Raw genomic sequence first — 16,517 nt, forward strand, 5'->3', positions numbered from 1 at the left:
ACTGGAAGTTTGTAGACCAAAATGTAAGGGGCCGTTGACTCAGGCAGGTGAGATCATGATTTATTATTATTATTTATGATTTTAATGGAGTGTGTTAGTCAGGGTTCTCCTGAGACAGACAAGATGGTGTGAGTCTGTATAGAAATACTTTTATTTATTAAGAGGTTTATTATCAGAAATTGGCTCATGTGAACATGGGGACTGGCAGGTCCAGTGCCCATAGGGCAGTAAGCAAGTGGGAAATTGCCATACACGTGATTCTGAAGTTCCGGCGGAAAGTCTTCGTTCTAACTTCTGAAAGCCTTGGTTCTGCCTTTGAAGACCCACAGCTGATTGGATGGGGATACTCCCCACCTTGCTGATAGCGCTCTCCTTTGTTAATTGTAGATACAGTCAGTCACCGTTGCAGTCAGTTGAAGTCCACGAATTGCAGTCAATTCAGTTCCATTTGTGAATAATCCCATCGTGATGATCAGGCCAGTGCTTACTTGACCAAATGGGTGGACGCCATGACTTCACTAAGATGACACGTGACATTAAGCATCACATGGAGCATCTGAAATTTTCTTTCAATTCATTGTATTATTTTTCTGATAATAAGTCATTAAAACAAATTTTCATTTTAAAAAGGACATATTGCAGTTACCATAGGAAGCAGTAAACAAGATTAGTTCAGGGTAAATTTTTCTCTCTTGAGTAAGTTGTAATTACTTTTTATTTTATTAATTATAACCCACTAGGAATGCAGAAACAAATGGAGCAGGACCAGAAGCGCTTTGGCCAGGCTGCCTGGGCCTCGGCAACTTCCAGGCTAGAAAAACTCAAGCTAATGTTAGCCCGAGAGACTCTGCAACTCATGAGAGCCAAAGAGTTGTGTTTAAATCACAAAGCAGCTGCAATTCAAGGAAAGGTAAGACAGAGATAAATACTACTTTGTTTTAAAAATTGACTTTTATTTTAGATAGCACCTTTTTTCCCAGATAATATTAAAGTCTCTTCCCTTATTCTAATACCGTCTTCTACAATTATAAGAAATATGATATGAGAGGTAGGCCATGAAGTTTTCTTTTGGCTAAGATGTTTTTGGAGTATTGTATTGTAGGATTCACTTTATAACAACACTGAGTTCAGTGTTAGAATGGGTAAAATGTTTTAAAATCAACCAACCATGCTTTTGGCACAACTTTAGAATGACGACTAGGGTGCTTCCTCCTAGGATTATGGACACTTACATTTTTCCTGACCTTAAAAGCAGGTTTTCTCTGACCTTAAAGCAGGAAACACTTGTAAATACCTAATTTCATTTATTTTTCTCAAAACCTAAATGTTTCTTTGTTTCAAGGATGAGATAAAGCACTTTTAACACATGTTGAATAAGGCATTTTTGTATCACTAGGTGAAGTGGAAGAGTGTTCTTTTTTCAGTGTTCCAGTTGCTAAAACAAGTCCAGTGCAATGAGTTGACTTAACTGCAGGAACTTACTGGCTGGCAGTTTTGAAGGTGAGGCCTCGCGAGGCGGGGCTGGTGGCGGCCGGTGGCGGCCACTCTGGGGCTGGGTGTCTGAGACCCCGGCGCTTGGCTTTTCTGCCACCTGGTGCCTGGACTCTGTCGACTCCAGTTTCTTGCTCCTCGCGAGGCTTCTCTTTCGGGTCCGACTTCCTGGCTTGTAGGGACATCAGCTGTGCTCTGAGGACTTCAGCTGTGCTGGGCAAGGCCCGCCCCATTCCGTTTGGGGTCCTCTTAGCTAACACTTTCAAGGGCCTGTGCCTGGGGTTCACCGCGCTGGACTAAGACGCCTGTCCAGGGAACACGATTCAGTCTCCAACAGTTGTTTCAACCGTTTGCACTTTTATGTTCATTACTGAGCACAGCCCGAGAAACAGCTAGAGGGCTTCTCAAGTTTGCTGTTTTTAATAGACTACTTATTTTCATTTATTCTTCTGTTTTCCATGAAACCAAGATGGAAGATCTTCCAGAACAAGAAAAAAGTATAGATGCTATAGATGAACTTGAAATACAGTATTATGAAGCTCAGTTAGAACTATATGAGGTTAAATTCAACATACTGAAATATGAAGAAATACTGCTTATTGTACAGTTGGACTCTATTAAAAGACTTATAAAAGGTAAAATTTATGTATGTTAACATACTAAAATGTTTGAATTATATATTTTAGGAAGTACAAAGTACATTATCAATTACTTCTTATCAGTTGTCTATAAATTTACTGAAATTTCCAAAATAGGGTTTCCCTTCAGTATTTTTTTATTGAACTGATATAGTCATTGTTAAACACACAGAGACAAAGAAAGAAAAACCAGTGTCACTTCCAGTCCCATTCTCTAGCTATATTTAGTGATAGCAATTTGTTACATAGTCTTCTTTTGTATTCCAGTATATATAAATGTCTATCAGGTTTTGAAGCCCAAACTGTAAATTTTGTTCAGTAAGTCCTTTTTCACGTGATACATAATAACCATCTTTCCATTTCAGTAAGTATTAAAGACATCAAAAATTTTAATGGCTGCATCAAATTTCTCTCTGTGGATGTAGTACGATTTCTGCTTTTTTACTTTTGTAGAGCCCTATATCATGAAGAGCGTTCCTTTGTGTACAGGACTGATTATTTCCTTGGAATAAAATTTTAAAAAAGGAATCACTGGGTCAAGGACAATGCATATTTTACAATTTGATACAGATATTTTTGAACTGCACTACAGCAATCATTTTATAGACGTTTTTCCTCACCTCGATATTATTTTCTGACTTCTAAATTTCATACTGCTAAATTGCCCTGGAGATAGGCTGTGCAAAATGATATTCCATTAGCAGAGTATGAGAGCGTCTGTTTCCCCATTCACATGCCATTCTTCTAAAGTCTGGATAGAAAAAAATGGTATCTTCTCATTTTCACTGATTTGATTATAAGAGCTGTTGAACACACTTTTACTTGTTTACTTGCCATTTTTATTTCTTGTTTGAACTGCCTATTTGTGATCTCTAGCCATGTTTCTTTGGAGTATTCCCTTTCCAATATGGAAAATATGAGATAACACTCTTATCTCTCATATTTTATAAATAATTTCTCCCGGCTTGTCATTTGCTTTTTCTTGCCTTGCAGAAATATTTCATTTTTATGAAGTCTTTGCTATCATTCTTTCCTCCCATAGCGTCTGCTTTTGGTGTTATCCTGGTAAAGTCCTCTTCATTCCAAAGTTGTATCGACATTTATTCTTATGTTTTCTTTTAGTGCTTTAATGGTTTTTAAAAAAGAGCTCTAATCCAGGTGAAATTTACTTGCGGTTGGGTAGTACTCTGACTTTTTCCCCGAGTCGTGAGTAGTCCCTGTCACTAATTTTTTTTCTTGCAATGATATTTATTTCTTTGGAAAATTTCCCTGCACATATAATTTCCAGGTTATCTTGAGCAGACAGCAGCATAAGTAGAATAAGTACAGACAATGATCCGCAGCTTAAACATACTAGCAAAGGTGATTTTAATTGAGTAAATGCAATATACAGAAATGAACCAGTATCTCTTTCAAAAGGCTTAACAATGTTAAGATAGTGTTCTGTTATTAAATTTCCACAGTTTCTAGGATTCTTTGGTTTTCACACTATGCTTAAGTATCACATCAAGAGAATAAAATCTGTACTAAGAACTTTTCCAGGGCAATATCATCTCAATTCGGGCATATTCTGGAACATTGCAGTTACATTAAAGTTGCCCAAGTCAGTGTGTTAACAACACTTTCAACAGTTTCCAATCGTATCCACTAACTCAGTTTCCCTGACGGGCAAGATTCAACAACCGGTGGTTGCATAAAGTACGGAGCAGTGGCTACTAATTTTTTCATCTGTGCATTTTGTTTTACTATGTTAGAGAAGCTAATTGAACTTTGTTCCAAGCTGTTAACCTATGACAGGAGAGTGTGGAGATAAGATTTCACTGACATTTAGAACAAAGAAAAAGAAAGGGCATGAAAATTACAATGACAGGTTTTGAGGTGGGAAAATGAAATCTCTGACGAATAGGCAGGGTGAGGACGTGACGAGGGAAGACAAGATCTGGTTAAACCCACTGAGAGGATCCTCTGGGAATCCACAGTAAATCACACTGCTATTGCAAAGTTCGAATTGCTAAGCAATTAAATTTTATGCCTCTTATTGTTATAAGTTGTACAAGAGGTTTGTATATAAGGAACAAATTAAGAAGCATTAAGAGTAACATGTTGATGTTTTCTGAGAAATCATTTTATTGTTTGAGAAAAGACTAAACTCTTTGCTTTACATTTTATAAATTATTCAGTCTTCTTGGATTTCAGGGCTCAAAATTCTTCAATAGTTTTTTTCCCAGTCACTAATTTTTAAAAATTTGTTTTTCCCTACTGTTTTGACTTGCTGCCTTTCTCATATCCAAATGCTTGGATTTACTGTGATTTGCTTTTGAGTTGTCCTTCCCTCCTGTTGACTTGTGAGTTCCTTCTGATGCTATCCTACATCTTACATATTGCAGCACCTTGGAAGTACCTTTTGGTATCTGGGAAGGCAAGAAGATCCCTCCTTACTCTACTTTCCCACAAGTTTTCTGACCATTCTCACTCTTTTATCCTTCCAGATAAACTTTAGAATCACTTTGGCACATTCAAAAGGAACAAATAAAAATTCACTGGAATTTTGATTGGGATTACACTTAAAATTAGAGTTTAATTTGGGGAGAATTGTCATCTTTGCGATTTTGAATCTTCCCATCCAAGAACATGGTACGTGTCTCCATTTATTAAAAAAGTTTTTTTTTAATTCCTCCACATTTAATTATTTCTTTCATATGGATTCTGAACATTTTGTTTAATCCTAGGTATTCAGACATTTTTGTAGTTGTTTCCAGATATAAACATTTTATATATTTAGGAAAAATTGTATTTTTAAAAAAGTTAATCTGGAAGGATATGGCCAAATTGTTTATAATATTTTCCTCTGGGAATGGGATTCAGAAAGTTTAGTGAAGGAGGGAGAAAATTTCACTTTTTATTTTACACACATCTGTAGGGTTTGAATTTGTTACAATATGCATGTATTATCATTATTTTAATAAAGTATGTTAAATAGAGGACACTTCATATAAGATTGGTGGACTGTCAGTTGCCTTTCAGGAGGGCAATAAGGCAAATAGGTACCAAGAGCCTTAAATATTCATCTGGTGAGAAGTAATAACAAAGGTCCATACACAGAGATCTCTATTCAGAGATGTTCATCACAGTGAAATTTGTAATGGAAAATCAGAACATTCTAACAACAGGGGATGCTTAAACTAGAGGATACTATGTAGCCATTAAAGTTCACCTGGAAAATGTTTGTCAGTCTGTGTCGCTGTCTGTAGCTGAGTGTGTACCGCCTGTGTACCGCGTGTGTGCACGCAGATGTTCATAGTGGTTCCCTCTGGACGGTGGGGTCCAGGCCATCTTGACTTTTCTTACATTAAAAAAACTTTGTGTTATTTTTTATGATGGCAATTTTTTTTTTTAAATCACAAATACGTTTCTAGAGAAAGAAGGTGAAGTTGTGTATTACGACACGTGTGAAAGTCCCAAGGACCTGAAAGCTATGGAAGGAGCGCTGGGGCTGCAGGAGGCGGGGAGCGCGCTCGCCCGGCAGGTGGAACGGCTGCAGGCGCAGCGCGGCAGGATCTGCGCCAGGAGAGCCCAGCTCCGCAACAGAAGGGTGGGTGCCCGGGGCCTGCACCTTCCCCCTTTCCCCCCTCCTCCCTTTCCCATTCCCCCTGCCCCCCTCTCCTCCCGTTTTCCTCCCCCTTCCCCCCATTTCCTCTCCCTTCCCCCCTTTCCCCCTCCCCCTCCCCCTTCCCTCTTTCCTCCCCCTTCCCCCGCCTTTCCTCCCCCCTCCCCCTTCCCTCTTTCCTCCCCCTTCCGGGGGTTGCTTCTTTCACTAGCCAGGATGAGGCGGCAGAAAGAGGCTTTCACCGAGAGGAATGGGTTTGCCTACCTCTCAGTAGTTAGTTAAAATACATTGTAAATATTCTTCTGAAGGATTGTTTCTGTGGGAAGTTAAGCATTTTCCATGATCTCTAGTTTTCAGTGAATTCATTCAACCACTGTGTGTTGAATGCCTGTTATGTAAACAGGTGCTGTAACAATGACAATAGCTGGAAACTTTATTTCTAATAATCAGCTATAGTAAATTCTAAAATGTATTTCTGTTGTAAGTTGCTGATTATAAAATGACAATCACAGAATCAGCCCATTTCTGTCCTTATATATATATATATATATATATATATATATATGGGGTTTTTTTTTTAGTTTTCAAAAATTCCATGTTTACATAAAAAAGTAACACACTAAGAAATTTAATAAAAAGCTCCAGTATTTCATCTTCGTACAGATTTTCATTTGTATTTACTTATTTGTTGTACTTTTCTTATTGGAATTAGGAAAAAAATGAAAATCATGATTTCTTTTGTAGCTTTACAAAAATGTTCATTATTATTCTTCCATGCAAATATAATCCATCTTTAAAAGCTGTGTTGGAAGAATATGTTATTTGCATATCTGTGCTTAGAAACTGTAGCTTCTGGACTTAGGAGGTGCTCCTCAGATAATTTAAAAGTGCACAGGCATTGTGCTTTGCTCCCCATTTCAGAATACCGGGGGGGAATGGGGAGAAGCCCCTTCCCCGGGGCAGTTGGAGAACTGGGAGGGATGAAGAGACTCCGCCACCTCCTTTGTGGTGTAGCTGGGGGCAAGGTCTTCACTTACCCAGGTTTGGAGCACTAACCTTCGCCTCCGAATGGAACCCCTGCCGCTGAGTTCTGGCCGTGGTAGGAGGCGGACGGCGCTGGGGTAGGAGGATGTACGCAGAGGCCTGGCTCCAAGTCCAGCCTGCGTGCAGACCTCAGCTCGGCCGCCTAGGGACCGCCTGGCCTTAGGGAAATGACTTTAAGCCTCAGTCTTCTCATCTGATAAAAAGAATAATAAGCGTACATGGTTTGAAGATGAAATGGCATAAGGCATGCAAAGTGCTTAGCGTTGAGGTTGGGACCTAAAACATGCTCAAGTACTGTCGTGTGATCATCACTGTGTTTTCTACACACACTAGGAATAGTGGACAGTGGTTGAGTGTAGTGGAAATACAGTTTTTAATGTACGTCAAATACTTGAGGTTTTGTAAACTTATATAGACATGTTGGGAAATCTATTTATAACATTATGGGAAAACAATTCCGTGAGTGTATATCCTCATTTCCCTCATTTTTCATCTCAGAGCACCAGCTCCCAGCCTGGCCCTGCTGCCTGGGGTGGGGCGGGCACGTTTGTTCCACAGCAGAGGTCTCGGCCCACCCGCCCCCTGCAAGGAGGTGGCACCCCAGGCCTGGGACCCTCTTTAGCTGTGTCCTGCATGGCAGTCTGGAGGCCTTTCCCCTTTAACCTTTAGGCACTGGCACTTGCTGACAATAAAAACCACATTGGCCATCTTGTCTTCCACCAGGACCAGTGCACAGAAAACCATCGGCTCAGACTGCAGCAGGCTGCAGAAAGTGTGAAGTATTTTCATCAGCATCATAGCATTCAGATGGTGAGTGTTGAAGAAAGAATGTTTTATGTTTGTGAGATGAGACACGCCGGCCTAAAAAGGGAACTGCTGCCCGCCTGGCCCTGAGAGAGGCACTGGGGCTGGGGGTGCTGGAGGGGGGCTGGAGGGGGGCATGGCCTGCCAGGCTCTGAGAGAGGCATGGGGGGCAGCGGGTGGGAATGTCAGGGGACGGCCCGTTCTTTTGTCAAGACTTGCGTTTTGAGAAAATGCATAAATATATGCTTGTTTCAATGTAGAAAAGAGACAAGGTAAAAGAAGAGGAGAGAAAGAAAAAAGAATGGATAAACCAAGAACGCCAAAAAACACTGCAACGATTGAGAGTATTTAAAGGGGTAAGTTCTTGAAATAATCCCCTCATCTACATTTTCTGGGGATATGAATGAAGATTACCTGTCTTAGGAGAAAAATACAAAGTTTTATGAACTGGTAATTTAGAATGCAGAAATTTTCCAAGATGCCATTATTTGTGGTATGTAAATAAAAAAATTAGTCCATCAGGATGTGTTGGAGGTCGCAGCACCCTCGGTGCTCGCTGCCCCCCCACTGAGGGGTGCCTGCTGTGGTGGCCGCCTCGGCCTGGGCTGGCTCCTTTCCGCCCTGGCCATGGAATCCTTTACAGCGCTGCCCAGGAAACACTGTAGTAAGTACAGCGCGGCGCTGGGTTAAAAAGAATAGGCACTTGTTTTAAATTCTCATCAGATTTGCCGAGTATAAACCACAGATCCACTCTCATCCGCCCCCACCCCCACGCAGACCCTCCCGGGCGCAGCCCACGCTGCAGGAGGGTCTGGAGGCGGCGGGGCGAGGGGTCCCTGAAGGCACTGCACCTCCTAACGCGAGCCGCGCGTGCCCTCCTGCTGCCCCAGGGGTCCCCTGTGCACCGGGCCTCGCGCTCGCGAGTTCTCCGCACCCACGGGAGGCAGCGCCCCCAGCCCGCCCCACAGACACCCTCGCACGACTCCACGCGCAGCTTCTGGGTACACCCAGCCAGACCGTGGGTCTGGGCAGCCTGGCAGGGTCCCGCAGGGGCTCCTAAAAGGAGAGTGGGAGGCTGGACTCACCGCTCAGGCAGGGTCTCGAGGGCAGCCGCAAGTCCAGCTTCTTAGCCCTGACTGGTCAAATCAGTGACCAGCTTTTCATGGGGTGGGGGTTGGAGATGGGAGACAGGCCTCCTCTGCTCCTGATGAGCTGGAACGGGTTAAAATCTAACAAACTGACTTGAAAGTGGCTGTTCTGGTTTGCTAGCTGCCGGAATGCAACACACCAGAGATGGATTGGCTTTTAATAAAAGGGGATTTATTTTGTTGGTTCTTCAGAGGAAAGGCAGCTAACTTTCCACTGAGGTTCTTTCTTACGTGGAAGGCACAAGATGGTCTCTGCTGGCCTTCTCTCCAGGCCCCTGGGTCCCAACAACTTTCTCCGGGGTGACTTCTTTCTGCATCTCCAAAGGCCTGGGCTGAGCTGGGAGTGCTGAGATGAGGAATGCTGAGCTGCTTTGCAGTGCTACGTTGCAATTTCTCATTTAAGCACCAGCCAATTAAGTCAAACCTCACTCATTGCAGCAGACACACCTCCTAGCTGACTGCAGATGTAATTGGCAACAGATGAGGTTCACGTACCATTGGCTATGTCCGCAGCAACAAGTCTAGGTACGCTCACCTGGCCAAGTTGACAACTGAATCTAACTAACACAGTGGCATAAGTTGCAAAGTTTTGGGTCCAAACAAAAAATTAGAGAAAAATTAGAGAAAAGTAGTGGTCTGGAGGTGCACCCTTGCGTTGGGTAGAAAAGAGTGTGTGGTTCAGAACGGGGGGCGTGGACGAGCCTGGAGCTTGATGGGTCCCCATGTGTGAAGCTGCAGAGAAGCTCTTGGGCTTCCAGAATGTCGGACAGACGCGTCCTCTGGGGCCGAGGGAGTTCTGTTTCCCAAGAACTGCCTCCTCTGCAGGGAACAGAGCCAACTTGAGCATGTTGGGACGGAAATGAGTAGGAGAGAGAGAACTCCGCAAGTGAAATCAGCAGTGGCATGCGGTGCCGCTGAGCCGGGGGAAGCTGCTTTTCTAAGCCCCCGAAAGGCTGTCACGAGCTACAGGGGTTTAACTTGTCCTGGGCAGCCCTCAGCCAGACAGCGGCCTGAGAGTGGGAGGCACAACCCCCGAGCGGCCGCCTGATGCTGGGTGGCTGGGAGTCCCTCCCGCCCCCACTTAGACCCTGGGCTCCAGTTGCTGTGGCTGTCAGCTGCCCGAGGGCAAGAGGACACCGACGACTCAGAGCTGCGCCCTGGGCGCCAGTTGCCACATGTCGCAGTTCGTTTTGAAAAGATTTAGAAGAATGTGGGAGAGAGGGAGGGAAACATGCTGAGCTCATGCCTTGTAACCCTGTGGCTTTTGTCCTTGGCAGCGTTTCACTCCAGTTAGGTTTTTGAGATAAGTTCAAGTTGATAGATGTGGATCTAGTTCATTTTAATGGCTACATAGTATTACATTTTATATATTTTATTGGTTAATCAATGATTTCTTTAGGGCTTCCCTCAAGCCTAGTTCTTTGTAAGGTTAGACTTTTCCCTTATTAAGCTTATTCTTGAGAGACTAGAATTTTTCATTTACCTTTTTTAAACTGTAGAATTTACTCAAAGCTGAAAAATTAGAAAAAAGAAACCTTCGTAATTTTTCTTACGCCGTCTCTCTGATGTCTTCTCTACTGGGATTTTGCATAGAACTATTTTTTTACATGGTTACAGGGCGTATTTTGTATCCTGTTATTTTTATTTAACACTGTATCACCTATATTTTCCCAGGAAATTTAACAGATTTTGGAGTATTTATGGTTTTTAATGGCAGCTTAATGTTTTAAATAAATTTGCCATAATTTTCTTAACTGATTGCCTATTGTTGTGGAGTCTGATTTTTTCAGGAAATAAGATGATGAATATTTTCATCTATATGTATCCTTTCATATCTTTGTTTTATTACAGAGGAGGTATTACTGGATCAAAGGATCTAAGTGGTTATTTTTTAACACATGAAAGATTTAGTAGCAAGGGCGAGTGTGCAAAGTGAGAAGGAGCCACTCACTCTGAATTAGAAAACTCTGCGCGTAGAAACTCTTCAGTGTTCATTTATTTAGATTTATTTATTGCAAGTGTCTGCATGTTGTTGGTGTGTATTTGTGGCGAGTTTCTCACGACAGTTTTTCATTTTCAGAAAGGTCCGGGTCAGCCTGGACCAAAAGCGTCCTGCTCGGGATCTGGGACTGCGCACCCGGCCCGCGAGCCGGCCCAGCGGACCCCTTCGCCAGCGCCCCCCACGGCACCCGGCGCCTGCGCCCCGCCCAGAGACAGTCACGGGGAAGCCCCCGCGGGGCCAGGCGGCCCTGCCAGCCCCCGGGTTTCTGCTCCAGCTGGTGACCAGATGCGGTGCACGCGGAGCGAGGCCGCGCCCCCGCCGCCCCCGCCGCCCCCGCCGCCCCCGCCGCCCCCGCCGCCCCTGCCGGCTCTGGCCTCTCCTCCTCAGTCCTCCCCTCGGCGGAGCCCGGCCGGGACCTCGGGAGCTGATGGGCCCCTTCCTCTGCGCTGCGACGCGCCTGCGGAGAGACCCGCGGAGCCCTCGGAAGGTTCGGCAGGCCCAGGTGACCGCCGGGGCCGCCCCCTTCTCCCCAGGGGCTAGGTGTGGAGGCCTCCAGCTTTAGAGGCTGCGTGGTCACTGAGATCTTTCTCAGAATTCTCTACAACCTTCAGTATTCCAGTATCTGCTGCCTTAGGTATTTCTCTTCGGTTGCAAAGGTAGTGTAGTCTAAAGGGGAGTGATAAATGCAGGCTGACTTGAAGAAACCCTCTCTACACATTTCATAGTCGCATACCTTGGGGTCTCTGAGGTTATTAGAAATCATCAACCTATTTCAGGTTTCTTAAGACTTTATGTATTTTTTAAAATGTGAAAAATTATACACACAAAAAAATAAATTTCCAAGTAAATTTTAGCAGGTAGTTAGAGAACAGATTTTGAAGTTATGAGTCACAGTTCCATAATTTTTCAGTTAATCTTCTATCTGCTCCAAGACTGTGGAGACCAACAGAAATATCAGTACATTGATTCAGCAGTCAGACTCATTTGTTAAGTCCTATCTTCTCTGTTGTACTCCTTCTCCTTAAATAACATATATTCATAAAAGCAAGAAATTTCAAAGTACATCACAACAATTAGTTGTAGAACAGATTTCAGGATTTGGTATGGGTTACAATGCCACAATTTTAGGTGTTTACTTCTAGCTTCTCTAAGGTACGGGAGACGAAAAGAAATATCAGCATTATGATTTAGCACACATACTCATTTGCCAAATCCAACCTTCCCCATATAACTCCACCATCACCTTTGATCTTTCTGCCACATGTATTTGGCCTGTGGCCATTCTAACTTTTTCACTTTGGAAGGGGCTGTCTATAATATGGTATAGGCAGATGGAACTAGCTGATGTTCTGGAGAGGTTGGCCCCTCTGCATTTCAAGATTTATCTGGCCCAGGGTCCCATCTGGAGGTGGTAGGTTTGGAAAGCTACTCTAGTGCATGGAACGCTTGTGGAATCTTATATATCGCCCTGGGTGTTCTTTAGGATTGGCTGGAATGGTCCTGGTTGGGGGTTGGCAAGTTGTGATAGGTAACAAGGTCTAACTGAAGCTTGCATAGAAGTGACCTCCAGAGTAGCCTCTAGACTCTACTTGAACTCTCTCAGCCACTGGTAGTTTATTAGTTACACTTCTTTTCCCCCTTTTGGTCAGGATGGCATGGCTGATCCCATGGTGCCAGGGCTGGAGTCAACCCTGAGAGTCATCTCCCATGCCACCAGGGAGTCTTTCACCCCTGATGTCATGTCTCACGTCGGGGGAGGGCAATGGTTTCACTTGCAGAGTTGGGCTTAGAGAGAGTGAGGCCACATCTGAGCAACAAAAGAGGTCCTCCAGAAGTAACTCTCAGGCACACGTATAGGTAGGCTAAGCTTCTCACTACCTACATAAGCTTCACAAGAGCAAGCCTCAAGATCAAGGGCTTGACCTATTGATTAGGATATCCCTAATGTTTGGCACAGTGTCAGGGGTTCCCTGCTATAAGGTTCAATAGTTTCATAATTTTTTTCCCATCCGTCAAGGGACTTTGCCAATACTTTATGATTATTTGCTTAATATACTGTGGGATGTATCAGAGCATTACATTGAGCTATATAGGATTAAAGGCCCTCAGTCTTACTCTGGGCTCCCTGTGTTTGGATTATTTAAGTGATTTATCCAACAGGTTGAGTTCGATTATGTGCTACAAAAAATTTAGGTTCTGGACATAATAAACGTTCTTCCTTTAATCTTAAGAAGTAGGTGAAGTTTTAAAAACAAGCAGTGTCTTCCTTACTCATGTTCTGAATTACCTTAATCCCCACCTGACTGACTTCATTTATGTCTCTAAGTACCGGTTTATACAAATATAGAACAGCCTTTAAAATCCAGAAATAACAATTACCACTCCAGACTAAGTGTGACTGCTATTAGAGCTTACAATCTAGGCCCCAGTTTTCTTATAAGTATTTTCTAAATGAGATCATACAATATTTGCTCTTTCGTTTCTGGTTTACTTTGCCTCACCAGATGTCCCACAGGTTCATTCACAATGTTGTGTACCTCACAACTTCATTCCTTGTGTAGCAGCACAATATTCAATCTTATGTATACACCATCATTCACCAGTCTGCTTCTCAGTCAGTGCATCCTTCAGCCACTTGCATTTATTAGGCATCATGTATAATGTCCAAAGTCCACAGTCCATCAACACTCTCAGTTTTAGATAATTTCATTGTTCCCAAGAGAAAGATACTCAATAAATACACCCTCACCAAATAGAAAATCTAAACTTCCCCTTAACTCTTGTCCCTCCCCCCATTATGTACCCCTGGTATTGCTGTGGTACTACTTACGTTTTCCTGTTAAACATAACCCAGAGCAAGCAATAGAATTTTGTCCCTATAGCCCGAAATTATACACTCTTTGTACAAGATTCATAGCTTTGCAGTACTTCGTGCAAGAACTTATTTACATTTGTAGTCTTAATTGGTAGGACACAGGCATCTACACAACCCCTTTCGATCTTGTTCACCTTCAATATGGTCATAGTACTTCCAGACCCACTAGAGAACCACCTTCACTTCTGTCTGTTCCCTTACATTGGAGTTCAACCTCATTAGCTAACTGTTCACTCATCTCAAACTTCTGTCTATCTCTAGGTCCTTATATTCTGTATTATAAGCCTCTGAGTTTACCTTTACCCTGGTCATAAAAGAGGAATCATCAGACTCATTTGTTAAGTCCTGTCTTCTCTGTTATACTCCTTCTCCTTAAATAACATGTATTCATAAAAGCAAGAAATTTCAAAGTACATCACAACAATTAGTTGTAGAACAGATTTCTAGGATTTGGTGTGGGTTACAATGCCACAATTTTAGGTTTTTACTTTTAGCTTCTCTAAGGTACAGGAGATGAAAAGAAGTATCAGCATTATGATTTAGCACACATACTCATTTGCTAAACCCAACCTTCCAGCTTATTTTATTCAGCATTATGTCTTCAAGGTTCAACCATCTTGTCATGTGCTTCAGGATGTCATTTTATCTTATTGTTGCATAATATTTCATCATATGTATGTACCACATTTTGTTAATCCACTCGTCTGTTGATGGGCACTTGGATTGTTTCCATCTTTTGACAATTGTGAATAATGCTGCTATGAACATGTGTGCAAACTTCTGTTTGTGTCACTAATTTCAGCTCTTTCTGGGTATATACTGAGTAGTGGTTTTGCTGGATCATAGGGCAACTCGATAGTTTTCTGAAGAACCACCAGACTGTCTTCTATAGCAGCTGTACCATTATACATTGCCACCAGCAGTGCATAAGTATTCCAATTTCTCCATGTCCTCTCCAAAATTTGTAGTTTCCAGTTTAATTGCAGCCATTCTTATAGGTGTGAGATGGTATCTCATTATAGTCTTGATCTGCATTTCCCTTATAGCTAATGAGAATGAGCATCTCTTCTTGTGCTTTTGAGCCATCTGTATTTACTCTCAGAAAAATGCCTAGTCACACCTTTAGCCCGCTGTATAACTGGGTTGCTTGTACTTTTGTTGTAAGTTGTAGCATTTCTTTGTGTGTACAGGATATCCAAACTTGATCTGATGTGTGGTTGCCAAATACTTTTTCCCATTGAGTTGGCTGCCTCTTCACCTTTTTGACAAAGTCTTTTGAGGCCAAAAGCATTTGATTTTGAGGAGTTCCCATTTATCTATTTATTCTTTTGATACTTGTGCTTTGGGTGTAAAGTTTAGGAAGCTACCTCCTATTACTTGGTCTTGAAGATGTTTCCGTACATTTTCTTCTAGGAGCTTTATGGTACTGGTTCTTATATTTCGGTGTGTGATCCAATCTGAATCCAATTTTTGTATAGGGTGTAAAGTAATGGTCCTCTTTCATTCTTTGGCTATTGATACCCAGTTCTCCCATGCCTAATTATTGAAAAAACTATTTTGTCCCAATTCAGTAGATTTGGGGGGCTTGTGAAGATAAATTTACTGTAGATTTGGTGGTCTATTTGTGCTCTTGATTCGATTCCGTTGGTCAATACTTTTATCTTTGTGCCAGTACCATGCTGTTTTCACCACTTGGTTTTATAATAAGTTTTAAAATCTGGGAGTGATAACCCTCCCACTACATTCTTCTTTTTTAGGATGCTTTTTAGCTTTTCAGGGTCTCTTTCTCTTCCAGATGAATTTGGTAACTAGCTTTTCCAAGTGTTCAAAGTAGATTATTGGAATTTTGATTGGTTCCTATTTTGAATTGAATTTTTTCCTTAATTGACTCCTTGGTTAAGTCATTGCTCATGTATAGAAACATTACTGATTTTTGCACATTATTTTTAAAACCTGCCACCTTACTGAATTTGTTTTTTTTTTTTTTATGTCAAGTAACTTTGTCGTCAATTTCTCAGGATTTAACAAGTATAGTTTCATGTCATCTGCAAATAATGAAAGTTTTACTTCCTCCTTTCCAATTTGGATGTCTTTTATTTCCTTTTCCTTCCTGATTCCTTTCACTAGAACTTCTAGTACAATGTTGATTAATAGTGGTGACAGAGGGCATCCTTGTCTCATTCCCAATCTTGGGGGGTGGGGGGAAGCTTTCAGCTTCTCACCATTGAGTATGATGCTGGCTGTGTTTTTATCAGAAAAGGATGTTGAATTTTGTTCTAGTGTTTTTTCAGCATCTATAGAGTTGATCATATGATTTTTCCCTTTTAATTTGTTGATGTGCTTTTAGCTATACAGGGTCTAAATGAACTGATTTTCTTGTGTTGAACCGTCCTTGCATTCCTGGTATAAACCCCACTTGGCCGTGGTATATAATTTTTTTAATGTGCTGTTGGATCCAATTTGCTAATATTTTGTTGAGAACTTTTGCTCCTATGTTCATAAGGGAGATTGGTCTGTAGTTTTCCTTTCTTGTAGCATCTTTACCTGCTTTTGGTATTAAAGTGATGTTAGCCTGATAAAATGCGTTAGGTACTGTTCCTTTTTCCTCATGTTTTTTGAAAAGTTTGAGCAGGGTTGATGTTGGCTCTTTTTGATAAAATTTGATAAAATTCCCCTGTGAAGCCATCTGTCCCTGGGCTTTTCTTTGTAAGAAGACTTGTGATGACTGTCTGAATATCTGTACTTGTGATTGGTTTGTTGAGATCTTCTATTTCTTCTTGAGTCAGTGCAGCTTGTTTGTGGGTTTCCGGGAATCTGTCCATTTCATCTAAGTTGTCTAGTTTGTTGGTGTATAGTTGCTCATAGTATCCTCTTATAATTTTTTAAAATTTCTTTATGGTCTGTGGTA

General features: G+C 42.0%; 1 protein-coding gene across 1 annotated transcript in view; it reads left to right on the top strand.

Moving 5' to 3' along the window:
- WHAMM (WASP homolog associated with actin, golgi membranes and microtubules) overlaps positions 1 to 16,517 on the top strand; it is a 32,989-nt gene that overhangs the window by 9,628 nt on the left and 6,844 nt on the right. Inside the window, exons 4-10 of the mRNA XM_077122332.1 lie at positions 741 to 910; positions 1,961 to 2,126; positions 5,546 to 5,721; positions 7,504 to 7,590; positions 7,845 to 7,940; positions 10,813 to 11,024; positions 11,073 to 11,236. Coding sequence (XP_076978447.1) covers positions 741 to 910; positions 1,961 to 2,126; positions 5,546 to 5,721; positions 7,504 to 7,590; positions 7,845 to 7,940; positions 10,813 to 11,024; positions 11,073 to 11,236 — 1,071 coding nt within the window. The remainder of the gene's footprint in view (positions 1 to 740; positions 911 to 1,960; positions 2,127 to 5,545; positions 5,722 to 7,503; positions 7,591 to 7,844; positions 7,941 to 10,812; positions 11,025 to 11,072; positions 11,237 to 16,517) is intronic.

The sequence above is a fragment of the Tamandua tetradactyla genome, chromosome 12, assembly GCF_023851605.1.
Source record: "Tamandua tetradactyla isolate mTamTet1 chromosome 12, mTamTet1.pri, whole genome shotgun sequence".
NCBI lineage: Eukaryota > Metazoa > Chordata > Mammalia > Pilosa > Myrmecophagidae > Tamandua > Tamandua tetradactyla.